The sequence below is a fragment of the Thermobia domestica genome, chromosome 16 (assembly GCF_964235325.1).
Source record: "Thermobia domestica chromosome 16, izTheDome1.hap1.1, whole genome shotgun sequence".
Taxonomy (NCBI): domain Eukaryota; kingdom Metazoa; phylum Arthropoda; class Insecta; order Zygentoma; family Lepismatidae; genus Thermobia; species Thermobia domestica.
In genome coordinates, this window is record NC_137469.1 from 88,262,878 (window position 1) to 88,278,768 (window position 15,891).

Here is a 15,891-nt window from a genome sequence, read left to right on the forward strand (position 1 = left end):
CGTATAAATGAATGCAACGTTTTTGTTTACATATTTTGAAAGAAAATTACTTCGCAGCATAAGCGGAGTTGGGAATCGTCTGCTGGGGAAGGGGGGGGCAGATTTTTGGTCGGTCTCGGAGCTGTCATTTCAGGAATAAATATGATCATGAAGTCAGAAATAAAGATGGTGAAGTTGTCAAAAAGTTGGGGGGGGGGGGGGAGAATGGCCCCCATAGCTCCGCCCATGCGTCGGAGTTAAAGGATTAGAAAACTCTGGGTGGAGCCACAAAAAAGCCCAAAGACGTTTCGAACTTACTTCGAAAAATAAGACTGCCTGTATGGTTTACCGACTGTATGAATCAATGGAAGAGGATACATTTCTGCCGTTCTTTTTCTTCCCACGACCAACTTCTTTCTCATCTCCAGGTTTTACGGCTTTTTGATAAACTTGCTGAAATTGTGCTAGATTTGGGCAGGATGCTAAAAGCAAGATGCTAGATGCTAGAGACATGCAAATTATGCTAGATCTAGCATCATTATGCTAGATCTGGCAACGCTGTTCCCCACAATAGGCGTGTCGTGCAAGTAACCAATCACACGTCAGGTACTAGCTTTTACCTATTGCTTCCTTCTCACAGCTCAGAACATTGGTAACTATGGATAGACGTACAGCAGTAATTACTTTATGGGAGTTGGAAGGTTATTCTGCAACTGCAGCTAGCAGGCGAGTAGGTGTCCCGGGCTCTACAGGAAGGCGATGGATTCGGAAATATGGTGCTACAGGTCAGACTGATAATTTACGATCTCCTGGTCGTCCGCATGTGTCAACCGAAGCCCAAGATGCGAGATTAGTAAACGAAGCCCGGTTAGACCCACTAAGGACGTCTAGACAGCTAAGGGAAGTTTCTCTCTTTCCTGGTAGTAAGCATACAGCTCTGCGAAGGCTTCGTCATGCTGGGTTACGTGGCCGTGTTGCTGCCGTGAAGGAAAAACTCTCAGGCGACCACAAAATTTACCGTCTCGCGTTTGCACAGGCGAATGTGGGTCTCAATTGGGAAAAGGTAGTTTTCTCAGATGAATCCATATTCACAACATCAAAGGAGGGACGCCGTTTTGTGTATCGTCCGAGAGGCACCCGATATGACCATGGATATGTGGCTGCTTGCAATCGCAGTGGCCATGTATCTATTTTATGTTGGGGTTGGATTTCCAGTCGCGGAGCAGGACAGCTTCATACAATTGAAGGACATCTGGACAATGCTCAGTACTTAGACATTATCAGTAATATCATGGTGCTATCTGTACGAGTATTTCAGCCTGATGGTGTAATTCAGTTCCAGCAATACCAGTCGCCAATACATACTTCCCGTGTGATTCAGGAATGGTTCGCAGGGCACCCTGAGATTGATTTAATCGACTGGCTGCTCGTGGAGCAGACCTCAATCTCATGGAAAATATGTGGGCAGAAGTGAAGCGTACTCTAAGGGAAAGTTGGCCTGAGGCAGATCCACCAAGAACTCAGGATGACCTGTGGCATCTTGTTTCCGAAGCATGGCTGGAGGTAGGGGAAGGAGATAGATTTGTCACCCATGTAATAGATTCCATGCCCAGAAGAATGGAGCGTGTAATAAATTCAGAAGGGTCTTGGACACAATATTAATGTCCCCGCCTTAACTCCCGAAAACAGCCCTTTTCAGGGCTACCTAAACGCTTCTGAAAATATTTCTAGAAGAAAACCACTCCTTGTATCCGATTTCTGTGCAATCCTACCAAGAAAAGAATGATAATTAGCTGTAGGCTTTGAACTCAAGACCTCTTTATTGGCAAGTCCGTACTCTACTAGTGAGCTAACATGAACACGCAAACCCAATCTGAAGAAACACGATTTTCAATTTCTGGTATTCGATGACAATGATGCTCATATACTTGGCAAATGTTGTATTCAACTTGGGATATTCCGCAACACACACACACACATAAACAAAGCGAAAGAGAGAGAGAGAGAGAGAGAGATGAATATACAAAAGCATATTCAACGTATTCGAATGAGACTCTAAGTAACGACATTCCGTTCTAAAGAGAATTTGTGTTTCTTCCCGTGACGTTAAGGGGATCGGGAAAAGTTATGTGTCTTGAAGCAGGATACGACTTTGGATACTCTGTTTATACACTTTCTATATCCATAGGAATATATTGTATTTCACGAATGTAAATGACATGCTGTAATGAGAATATTGAGAAGTTACATCTGTATGACAAATAAATGCAAATAAATACACTACATAACTTATTTATTGCTATTAAATGATTTTCCTAACTTGTATTTACATCCTCATATATAATACCGACCTACTGTGAAAATTATCTCAGATGTTATATTTTAAACATAATAATTACTATGTTCTGCAATGATTATGTTATATATACACAACTTATGTATGCTAATGTAATTATTTTATATAATTTTTCATGCATTGCGGAAAATATAATTTTAAAAAAAGGATTAGCCTAGACGGGATTCGAACCCTCAACCTTATGATTTGAAATCCGACAGCTTACCAATGAGCTAACACAACCTTCTAGTGATGTATAACGGATCTCAAGATAATTATGACATTCATATCCATTACAAACGCTGTTTCTGTTCTACTTTGACTTTTATTTTAGTACTCAGGCGATAATTATGTTCTATTTCTTAACTTTGAGCATTCTTTTACATATGGAAAGATTCTTTAACGTATTTAAATGTTCCATTGCGTATGGAGAGCTAAATGACAAACAAGCATGTGCTAACATTAAAAAAAAAAAGGTTTCGAAATATTGTATCATTAAGTATTTCAATCAATGTTGCTTTTTTAAACACTTGGTAACAAGTCTTATTATATTTAAAAGAAGAAAAACACATCTGCAAACTTTTTTCCCGATTGCAAAGGCTGGCTTGGAGGTTCGAACCTGGCTTACTTTTTCCCGAAGATACCCGAAGCTGGACTTAGAAAATTTTTGCCTCAAAACAGCAATAAAGAATGCGCTCAACCTTTTTGAGACAAGGTGTACAAGGGCAATGAACTAACAGTTTTAACATTTGTGAAGAGCACGGATTAATGAACCTAATAACAAATTGCAGAAAGTGTGGAAAGGAGATAACAGCGAAAAAAAGTGGCGAAAGCGGACGCCCAACTTCGGAATATATGCCCAATTAAATGTGTATGATGACCCTCTTCTGCTTATCTTCAGTTCATTAGCACATCTTTTGCAATTTATTACTCGGTGCTTTTCTAAAAGCCTTCATTTCTTCTCTCTTCCGTAAACCACTTGGAATCGGAAACGTGTTAGGAATCCACTTGGATCCAAAGTTAAACTGGAACATACATACTGAAAATCTATGTAGAAGACTATCTAGAGTTATATATTTATTACGTAAACTAAAAACTGTTGTTAGTGAAAAAATACTTCTGTCAGCTTGTTATGCTTTCTTTCATTCTCTATTGCTCTACGGTATATTATTATGGGGCAATTCAACTGGTGCTCAAACAGTTTTTAAATGGCAAAAAAAGGCAATAAGAATGTTAAAGGGACTACGTGATAATGACTCTTGCACACCTTTCTTTAAAGAGATGCAAATCATGACAGTGCCCTCAATGTATATATGTATGTCTCATGTATATTAAAGAAAACTTGGAAAATATCAGTACCCGAAATAAAATTCATTGCTATAACACAAGATACGGAGACGACCTCGATACACCATATTTCAGGTTAAGTAAAACACAAAAGAGTTATAAATACTGCGATGAAGATGTATAATCTTCTACCTACAGAAATTCGTGGTATGTGTAATATAAACTTCGAGAAACATTGTAAATCTTGGCTCATTGAAACAGCTGTGTATAGCGTTTTAGAATTTGAGAAAGAATTAAAAAATAAAAAGTGACTAGTTATGTACCTATATATTCAATGTATATATTTTGTATATTCTCTTGACGTTGTCTATTGCAACAATTGTTGTTTAACGACAATAAAAATATTCTATTCTATTCTAAACTTCTGTGTAAAAGGTACAAATTGAAACAGCATCGTACACAAGTACATATCTGCATATAAGTAGTCATTTGTGTTGTTTTCCCGCCCGTTCGCACTTCCCTCCTTCATTTTCCAATGTTTCGAACCAGCACTATAAACAACGCCCTTCCATATACAGTATTACTTAAATAAAATTTAGGGGCCTGTGGGGGTGGAGTGCCCTATCAAAGACAGTACTTAGCACATTAACAGTTACAAAACACAAGAAAAGATACGTCTTTCGTGTGTGCTACACATTCAATGGGGCCATACTTTCATTCCTGAACAATTAATTTTTTCAACATAACTTTTATTGCCTTAGAAATTGTTTATTGGAGGAACTCCATTTATAGGTGTAAATTGACGTGGCATAAGAATTGCTGTGCATTAAACACGAACCATCTTAATTTGGGTGGGCAATAAAGTGTAAATACTGCTTAGCGTAAATATTTAACCGAGTCAGGGCAGGAGTGCAGCAGTAGGACCCGATGGCAAAGAGGGCTTCGTCTGTAGGGAGCAAGCTCGTTATAGACCGTGGGTATACGCGTAGCAAGGGTAAAGAAGTGGGTTTGGGCAATGTATGAGTTTCAGTAGCACTTGTCTGGTTTCATATTAGAACACTGCACTTGTAAACATAATATACAGCTTCTGTATACTTTGCTGTAATACCTACACCGCCAGTTTTCATACGCACTCACTCACTTTATCCGTCATAGAACACTTGTAATGATTTTAAGTGTGCCAAAACTGTATCAGAACCTAGGGTAACACATGGTACAGAAGACACACTATTTTGTACCTCTACTTTATTACACATTTGATGTATAACATCTCGATATATTTTGATTACTTGTACAATCCGCGGCAAAAAACCTGCAACATGAACATATAAGTTTATTGTGAAATGACGAAGTCTTTTGCTCCAAAATAAGTGTGCACGGGAGGAGGCCGAGGTTTATCCTGGCGTGATTCGTTCCACTTAGACATTATGTTCATTCCCTGTGTTGTTAGGCGTAGTTTCACAATAAACTTTCATCCTCATGTTGCAGGTTTTTTGCCGCGGATTGTACAGTTCTATTGTAAAATCAAATACAAAATTTCTTACAAATTTATACCTCTATAACATGGGTTATAACAACAATGTTAGTATCTGAAAAGAATCACTTGATATGGTAGATATATCTGGTGTGCTCTTAAAATATCTCGAAGGTATGAAGAATAAAAAAAAAAATCGAAATCCGCGCTTACACATACCCACTCTTGCTCACGTGCTGTGGTCTCTACGGTCGTACACCCAAGCTACCTGCTTGGACCCTTCACTTGCTCTGGTAGATAATAACCGTGCTTTTGAAGGCAATCTAGCATAAGTTAGTTTATATTTTCTGCTTTGTAGTTTTTGTAACATTTGTCCGGACGTTGCATTTTAACTCAACAGTTAGGGTCTCCTAAAGTGAATCTGCATCCAGGAAATTGTTGTTAGGCATTATGTTTCAGAAATCCTCAGATCTAATAGAGCGTAGTCCAGATTAGTTCAGTCCAGAATAAAATCTTGCTTTGGTAGTCTCAGATGTTATTGAATTTATCAAATAAAAAATTCAGGACAAAGTAAGGGACTTTTTTTTTTTTTTTTGCCCCATTCCCCACCCACAAGAAAAATCCTGGCCGGAGATAACAGACTGCCAAAGAATGCGCCTTACGAGCCGTTTCCCGTGGATAGATTTGGGCAAAATATTAAAATTTTGTATTTTTGGAACTGTTCAAGGTACTCTTGTAACTTTTTTAATGTCGATCCCAAATATTTTGATCTTGATTTGATCAGTACAATACAGTACTGCATGGTCTAACAAGAACTTTCGAGTTGGACAGAATTTATGAACAATTGAAAATGAATGAACAATTGTACTCTGCTTACTGAAATTACGAATTCAGTGAACAAAATATGCGTTCAACTGCATGAGTATTTGATAGCGTAAGTTCACGACGATTTAACTCCCAACTGATATGTATAATATCTGCCTGTCATCAGTCGCAGACACACACAGACTACAAACATCCCACTTTATACGTTGTGAATCTGAATATTGTTCCGCCGTTTCTGAGATTTTGGTTGGACAGATTCAATTTCTTCTCTCTCTCTTGTATATTGCTCTTGCGTTTGTGCAATATCCGTTCGCCCATCTCTGAGAGCCCAGATGTGCGACTTGCATTATAACTGCAATAATCTTGTTTTAAAAATGTGATTCATGTAAAAATTGAAATTTGTCATTACTCCAGTGGTACTCTTGTACTTCTTCTAGCAAAATCGCAAGGAAGCAGTGGATTCAACCTTCACACGTCCATTCACTTCTGTGCAATCTTTAAATGTTGTGGTACTTCTTTCATTGTCCATTTAAAGTTCGTCAATAAAGATATCAATGGCAACATTTTGCGTAATGAGTGTAGAATAGCAACATTTTTCTCCACGTTGCATTTGTAACTTCAAAAGAGTCATCTGCTATGTTTTTCAGACCAGGTATATCTGGTAAGGCCAGTCCTCTCTAAGGGAATCACCATATCCATGAAATAGTCTTTCGTTCTACGTTTTGGCTTCTAACGGCTTCACATGTCCAAACAGTGTCATGTTACATTTTCAAGTTATTTTTCCGTGCAAAGTTAAATTGGAACAATACAAAGACACATTTCTAGGTGGATGTGGAACCACCCACTTAGGTCGTAATACATAAAATTTTGATCTTCCTATGTGGAGTACTGAATGTTCCTTCGTATATATGGCGACTTTTTTTATACCACAGATCATGTGTCTTTTCAGTTTTACCGTTTTTTCTCCTGCAACTGTTATAGGGATAATGTATTGTTTTTCTACGAGAAGTCCCTTTTGTTTTCCAGATAAAATTTACTCCTATTTAAACACGTGCTCCATTCACAGGATGACCCTAGTAGGAATCCAGTTTTCCGATCACTTGTTTTCTTGACCTGTGCTTAGTTTGTATCTTAGAGCCCCCGGGATAATTTTTTAAACTTAACGCCTTTTCTTGTTGTATTCATACTATTCAACAGTTGAATTGATATTGTTGTTGTAAATTTCCAGGAAGTTGAACAAGCTTCTTTTGTTTCATTTTCTCCTGAAGATGAAATTTCTACTTTGAAGAATTCGGTCAGTTTTGATTTGGTATGCTCATCTGCAGTAATTTCGCTGTGCTTTTTTTTTTTTTTTTATTGCATACATCTTGATTTCACTGACCATGATTTCTTAACAGGACTAACACTAATCTCTATAGCTGACCCTTTCAGGGGATGTAACTCTTCTTCTGCAGATAAGAAAATCATCCACGCCATGGGAAACTCTTCAGTTAGTGTTGTGTATATGATCTTAAAGAATTGAGAACACTGACTCATGATTGGGAACTTTTCGATTTTGAACAGTCTTGAAGTGAAAACTCTTTTTGCCAACCTGAAAGAAGTGATGTTTGCTAGTTTTACATTAGAGAAGACATTTCAAATTCAGTCCTTTTCACAAAACACAACAACTCAATCAGAAGGATCCTCACAAAAGTTTACAGGTAATATAGGACTACAAAATGGCGTGTTCTCTCTTTCGGGATATGTAGGAGCGTTAAGAGATACTTTCCTTAAGAGAAATTGCCGTACAATTCTCAGAATTTTTGGGATTGTTTCCGAGACGAACACTGCAATCAAAATATTAGCCACGGAAGTTAAAACATGATTGTTGTTCATAAAACTGTTAGTCAAAGGTGGAAGTACTGCTGCTTTTCTGGGGGAGTAGTACTATACAGGGTGTTTCAAAACATCGACAACATTTGGGAGGTGATCCCTGACCTGACCTAAGAATAAAAGTATAGATCAACCTGGGTACACAAATGCTTCCTTTCGGAGTTATAGGCTGCCGAAAACGTGAAAAAAAAAAAAAAAATGAGCTTTTAAGGTCCATAGCTCCAACACTATGGGGCCTAGGGTAGTCGGGTCAAGACTAACTAAGAAACTAATATGTGCTCTATCCAAAAATACGTGCTTCAGAATCTTGCAGTACTTCCGCAACAATTTTTATAGAAGTAGTTAGTACTTCAGATTATATGCCTGTAACCAAACTGCCTGTGCAAAAATTGTTGCGTGAGTACCTTAGGATTCTGAAACCTGTATTTTTGGATAAAGCACGTATTAGTTCCTAAGTAAAGTCTTGACCCGACTACGGTAGGTCCCATAGTTTTGGAGTTACCGTATGGACCTTTAAATTTCATTTTTTCATGTTTGGGCAGCCTATAACTCCGAAAGAAAGCATTTGTGCACCCAGGTTGGTGTATACTTCTCGTCCAGTAAAGATATTAAAATATTTGAAATTGGTATTATTATTTCAGAACAAATTTCAGAAGGCTACAATACGGTAGTAAATTACCATCTTTCAAATAAAAAAGCAACAGATGATCTTGAACCAGAGATGGACCATTATATCATTTCGCCGAAAATCGTCTGAGAAATGGTTCCCGACGGCCATCTTTGGTGGCCTGTATCTCGGGCCAGTTTTTTTTTTTTTTTTTTTTTTTTAAACAAAAACATTTTTGTCTTAAATTCAATAACCTCAAAGAGTGTCAAGGTAACCCCGTGTCTGAATTGATATGGACTATGCCATAACGCATTGTGATGTTGCTTTCATTTTACGGTAAATCTGAGATCTATCTCTCGTCGTTATCGGTTAATGATTACTTTCGAAAATTTTACAATCTATTATGAAAAATCCCGTGGTGTTATTCGCTCGTTATTTGATATTGTTTCTGAATCCGTTAGATCTAGCAAGTAATAGTATTTGGTAAACACGTGTCGGAATTGTGCTAAGACATATATACCTACAGAACGTTACATTAGGTTGTGCATAGACTTTGTCAGTCATTGCTCTCCTCAGTTATGTATCCCATGACTCACTTTCAGCGTATCCATTTCTGGCTCCGCAGACGAGACTACGAACATAACAGCTATATAAGTTAGGAACATCTGCGGGCAGGGTTGGCAAAAACCATGGTTTTTATTAAAAAAAACAAATAAACCGGTTTTTTTGGTTTAAACCAGGTTTTTATGGTTTAAATAATTTGCTCTATATATTCATATCATATATGGACAGAAATAAGTTTGTTTCGCCTTGATGTTATTATGCGACAACCGAGTTATGCTGGAAGTGGTCACATAAGCTTAAAGCGGAGTAAAAACCGCTTCTCGAGGTACATCCGAGAGAAATTGTCCTCCATTTGAACTCGGAACCAGGACTAATTGCCCACAAATGCGATACGTCTGCCGACTCACTCACGAAGGAATCATGATAAAAATCGTTGTACTGATCTTTACATGCTTCTTAATATAACTGTCAAGAGTCATTTCAGAAGGACAAAAAGATAAACAGTTGCACAAGTGAAACCATTACACATAATTACATATGAACAATTTCAAAGTAATACGGAGTACAGAAGAACTAATTTAGTTCAAGTTAGTTAACAACGACTTTTATTGGTCCAAATTAAAGAAATACACCGACTTAATCTGCATATCAATAAGAAAAGTGAGTAAAGATACGAATTATTTGAGTCCACTTTGGCTCGGACTCATTTATACATAAATAGATACCAAAGATACTTATTTCACTAAAGGCCTCTCGTGAGGTCTGTATGACCCTTCCCCCCCCCCCCCACACACAAAAAGTACGGCATTTTCGATGTATTTTATCAATAGTAAACATTGAAACGAAACAATATTTAGAATTTTTCTTCGATTGCAATTACATAACAATAATAACTACAAAAAATCACAAAATAAACATTTATAAACTTATAAAAAAAAGTTGCTTTTGTAGTATAATCTTTTTGAGTAATGAATGGATAATTTAGGTCTGAATATAATACGAATAATATACGGGAGTGAAACGTGATAACCCACAAATGTGTATTCATCAAGATTTTACAAACACTTACACTTTTACGAACATTTTTTGTTTTTTGGTTTAAACCAGTTGGTTTTTTTGAAAAAACCAGCTGGTTTAAACCACCTTGGTTTAAACCAGCCAACCCTGTCTGCGGGTGTATGAATTTCTGTAATAATGATAAACTGACGCATTTTTCATTAGTTGTGTGTAACCCATTAGTGATGCCAGATTTATTAATGAATTTTTGTATTTACAGGATGCGATACGTTGCAGCTTATTTATTGGCCGTTCTCGGCGGAAAGGAAAGCCCATCGGCTGCAGACATTGAGAAAATCCTTAGTTCAGTTGGAATTGAATCAGACAGTGAAAAGCTGAAGAAAGTGATTAACGAATTGAAAGGAAAAAATGTTGATGAACTTATTAGTAAAGGTATGTATTGAAATACTACTTCGTACTTACAGAATATCAAGAATTTGTGGAGATATTTAAAAACTACTGTGAATTCGGACAATAGTGTTATCTGTTTGGAAACCCACCTGCGATTTCAACTTTCCATTTGTTACTGTTCAAAAATAAATTTAGGAATTTTCTGATAAGGTATTCTACAACCAGAGATTTTATTCGAAAGAACCTATTCCTCAAAAATACTTGCGAGAAACAAATCACAGAAACTTAACCGAGGAATAAAAAGGATAACTCAGGCTAATCTAAGCAATGTTTAATATTATAAATGCACACACTTGATATCTGCAAAATATGAACTCCCTGGAAATAATAATTACATTGCGATGATCGAGTAATCTATGTTGTCTTTTGAATTGCCTTGCTTATTCAACTTTCTAGTTTTGTTTTGTTAATCTAGATAAGATATTAAGATATTACACCTTATAAGATATTACATCTGTTTTACGAAGCATGAAGTCTCCGGTTTGATCTTAGTTTGGGCCAAGTGGGTTTTGAGGTGGACAAACACTTGGGCATGGGTTTTCTCAGTTCTCCCGTTTATTTTCTTCATTCCACAATTTCATTCATTACTCATTATCACCGTCTCCTTTAGCCTAACCGGCATAACCGTGGGACGTAAAACTCAAAATTTCATTTCATTTCAAACCCCGTGAGCGTGGGTTTTCTCGGGGTTCTCCCGTTTCCTCCCACTTTATTTCACTATTTCATTCATTTCTCATCTTCACCATCTCCTTTAGCCGAATCGGCATACCCGTGGGACGTAAAACTCAAAAATTTCAATTCATTTCATTTCTCTTGACTTGGGTGCATAAACGTGGGACGTTAAATTTAGAAATTTCATTTCACTCTGCTCTTGACAGTGACAGAAAGACCCTTCGCAGGGTGGTTTTTTAAATTACAGTTGTGTGTAATGCGATTAGTATTTCGTACCTATCGAACGGGTCATCTGTTTCAATAACATGCTAGACTGATACTCGTTACACATGTTTTAATATAACAGTGACTCCAGTTAGGCGTACCTCATGCCAGATATTGAACTGATAATTATGAGAACTGTTTTGAAGAACAATTAAATCCTAAATGGTCGTTAAATTCCGTCTAGTTTAACGATATCTTCCATATTCATACTTTTTGTCAGGAACATTTCTAGGTATGTTGACCAGAAGACGATAAGAAAAGGTCAGTGAACAACAATCGGTAATTTTGGTTTGTCTTAGTATGTTATTATTTATAACTCTACGGAAGTGTTTTTTTTTTTTTTTTTTTTTTTTTTTTTTTTTTTTTTTCTCGTACTAGTAAACCATAATCATTGATTAGATCTGCTCGCTGGTGTAGTGGCTGTTGCATACACCTTTGGTACACGGGATCCCGATGGGAGAGCCTTGAAATCAGTCACCTCGCCGATAAACTCAAGCAACCATATCAATGATAGGGATTTCAGTTCCGATGATCTGTTCGCCGCGAACTGCCTGATGCATTGCAAAGATCAGTTCACATATTTGGAGAAGAAAATAACATTTGTTACTTCCCGTTCTGATAACTTAAAACACTTTTCAACGCATATCTCTGCCTATTTGTCAGTCTACACTACCAACTAAATAAATTCAATCTATACTTTCTATACATATTGATTGTTCCAGTAAAAATCACAGCACATGGAAATTGGTTACGGCACAGTAAGGTTAAAATATTGCTTGATGCTGTGTCATTGATTGTGAAATGTCAGGAATATAGAACCCATTTTCATTAACGATGGAAAATACTGAATTCTATTTTTTTCCGTGAAAATCTTTGCCTAACTCTGACACATCTTGCAGGAGCAAATTCGAACAAATGAAATATGACCAGTGTTGCCAAACAGGGAAAAACAATATAATTATCTACTATCGTTGGTAAAAATGCATTCTACGTTTCTGACGTGAACGATACATTGTTAGGAAATATTAGCAAGAGTAGCAAAACTTCGTACTGCTCTGTAGTGACTTTCCATGTGATGGCCATAGTGACAGAGGCCCGAAATGCCCTGAAACAATGACAGAGTGAAAAGAATGCGCAACTGAGCCGGGGTCACAACTCCTGTTTCCGGCTTAACTGGTACTGGTGCGTTAATTATACGATAACTAATCCGCACTCTAAAGGGCTACACATTCTTTCGCTCTTCAAGTCTATTCTCAGACCATATGGATTGTACTATAACTCCAGTTGTTGCTTGGACAATTTAGTGTTCGATTCGTATTCTGCATTTTTCACTGTTTATCATTCGCGCAATGAAGCCGGTTATTTCTTTCATGTATCAGTATATATAATTTAACTGTTAGAAGTGTTCTGTAACGGAGATAATGTCAACAAACTAGTTAGCAGACGTATATTTCTCATATGATAACTAATTTTCTTCCGTGTTAGAGAACGCATTTTAGCTGAAATGAAGCAGCTACACTGTAGCTCTTAAATTGCCATTTCTGACGTGATTTTGTGCGTGTGCTAAAAGGGACAAGTGCGATGGGGGAAAAATGTGTTTGCTAGGTTATGAAACAATTGTGAAAACTACCTAAGTTCGATGGCAGCGGGCTTTGGTATATAAATCCAGGAATGTTGGGAGTTCATTGCATTGACCACACACAAGCTGTATAGGTAAATTGAGGATTTTTTTTTAAAACATGTTCTCTGTAGATGTTAATTCAACGAAATTCAAAGTGCGATGAATGCACGACTGGATCGGGAATTGAAATCAGGCTTATAGCTTACCGTGTCAATGTGTTAACCACTATGCTTTCCGACCAACTATATACTTTTTACTCATAAAGTTGCTGCTTAGCCATTCAACTCACGTACTTTACCGTAGCGCCGTTGTGCTTGCACAACCAAGTATTTAAATGAAATCTTTCAGTTTGGCGTCCCATAGATACACTTTGGGGGCTAAAGAAGACTGTGATCATGAGAATGAAGGAAATGGTGGAATGAAGAAAGTGAGGAAACGAGAGAATCCCAAGAAAATCCACGTATAGTGTGTTCGTCCACCATAAGCCCACTTGGCCCCTAGCTGGAATCGAACCAAAAAACCCATGCACTAGGGGTAAAAGCTCTGACAGAACTGTGGCTCCCAGTTTTTATATTAATGAACACCTGTGATGGCTGAATTATATATACAGTATGTTTCATGTGTTCGTTTTATCTTTACAACATTGTAGCTTCTAAGCTAATAGGTAAAAATTGCTGAAGCACATACATACAGAAAGATATCATTAACATACTACGCAATATCAGTATATGAACATTGTTGCCATCTCAGCATGAAGTTGTATATTCTCAAATGGCACATTGTTACATATTTGATATTTATATGTTAAACGAAAAAACTTAGTTTACCGCTTATTATTTAGTGTTTGAAACTGAGTTCATGGACAGAGCATTGCACATCCAAAGTACCCCTGTTGAATATTGTTACCATGATGTGTTGTATTTCGAAGAGAGATGTCTAGACAACTATCACATCTAAGTACTTACATGGTTTTTAATAGACGAGAGCGTAAATTTTGCCGACCGTAGCAATTTGATATCACAAACCGATACGAAGATAAGAAACACAATGATAAAACTTTGCAACACTGAGTAAAATTATGTAATTGCTAGAACTTGTAGTGACAAATACCAAAAGCTGTTACTGTAACGTTATAAAAACGAAGGAAACCAACAAGTAGTTTAAACATTTTCCCCAAGAACTCCATTTTAAGCAGTGTTGCAAGCTCCAATATTTCATACTTCTTGAAAGGTTTCAGATATCAAATTACTGTAAATGTTTTCGTCTATTGGAAACCATAAGTGTACTTAGATGTGATACTTGTTTAAACATTTTTCGAAATAAAAGCCTTTCGAAAAAAGTCAAATTTTCAATCCTCGTATGTTCCTATTTATTCGAAATGTCATATCATCATATTCACCATTGAGGTACTTTGGACTTGCATTCCCCTGTCCATTAGTTATTATTTTGGTACAGACTTGCGAAACTTGGATTATGGTGGTACACTAGCGTCCTGAATTTGAAACACTAAATAATAAATGCAGTATTTTAAATATTTAATAATTGAGGTAGTACCATTTAAAAGGATATAACTTCATTTGGTTGCCAAAAATGCTTATCTAGTAGTATTACAGAGTAAGACTATTTCTCCCCGTCGATATTTGCTTCGTATTCAGATGTCAGTATTTTTGGAAAGTTACATGGTTAGAAACATGGTATGATCCATTTGATGTGAATGACTGAGCACCGAACTCCAGTGAAAAATTTGTGGGCGATAAGGAAGTGTAGTGGTTAACGCACCGCATGGTAAAGCGGAGACCCAGGTTAGGCGGCGACGTAAACTTGACCAACAGTTGGAAACAATTCGGAAAGGAAGACTGATCCGACCAGATGACAGGCTTCCATTCCTCCACTGTCCAGTTTTTATGGGCGTTGCACCACTGTCTCGTTATAGCAGCATGGTCAACAGTCACGAGTGGTTTGGGAATCGCAGATTGCCATAAATACCCTGATTGTGTAGTTCTCTTCTGGCTGTTTCTTCTCGCTAACAATGTTTGTAAGCACTATATTCAGCTCAACTGGACTTTTGGTGCCGTAGTAATCTACTTGGTCAAGTCCTATCCAATGTGCGGCTGTCACTCGACACACACTTGCTGGTGCTTCGCTGATGCTGTTTTTCCGGAACACTCGTAGGCAGTTATGGTTTTCGAGACTTTTGCCTCTTGATACACCAAACATTTCCGCTACTTTAGTTACTGAAGTTTTCACCATTGGCGCATCCACAATTTTACCTCTTTGAAACTGAGTTCAGACATAATTAACAATAATCTGCACGGACCGGTCGCTGAACTGTAACTGGTCCATCTGTCCGGTTGTATACCCCACAGGATCTGCTTGTGACCACAGCGACACCTACCATTTAGACGCAGATCGTGGTTGAAATGGCTACCTCTTGTATACCAGGCGTTTCCATATTTTTGTCCATATATAGATATATAATATGGGTGTTCAGAGCAATCCAGACACTGTGGGTGTAAAGAATCCGTAGAAATTATTTATAAAGTCCCGAAAGCCCCATTCTTAACGATTTTCAAATGGGAACTATATGTTTCGAATGCACATTCGAAAAGGCGGGGGAAAATAAGATTGCCCTACGAAACATTTGTCCGTACTACCTACCGTTTTCCGTGTACCAATTGATTTTCCAAAAAAGTGAAGGTGCGCAATAGAGTATACGGAGTTTACTAATTAAGATAATATAAGCACCGTCACAGTTTCGGGAAGTGCAAGACACACACTTTTCAATGATATACCACATGGTGACTCAGGGTCTGAAAAATGGAGAAACTACGTGACAAGAAAGAAGAAAGAAAAAAAAAAAAGGTCCCAAAGTAAGGTCAGAACTCGAAAATTTCAAATAGAAAGGGGGTCAAGTAATACCTCGT

At 37.4% G+C, this 15,891-nt stretch overlaps 1 protein-coding gene across 1 annotated transcript in view; it reads left to right on the plus strand.

Moving 5' to 3' along the window:
* Nucleotides 1-15,891, plus strand: part of LOC145673229 (uncharacterized) — a 30,944-nt gene that overhangs the window by 8,883 nt on the left and 6,170 nt on the right. Inside the window, exon 2 of the mRNA XM_081742723.1 lies at nt 10,220-10,392. Coding sequence (XP_081598849.1) covers nt 10,221-10,392 — 172 coding nt within the window. The 5' untranslated portion in view covers nt 10,220. The remainder of the gene's footprint in view (nt 1-10,219; nt 10,393-15,891) is intronic.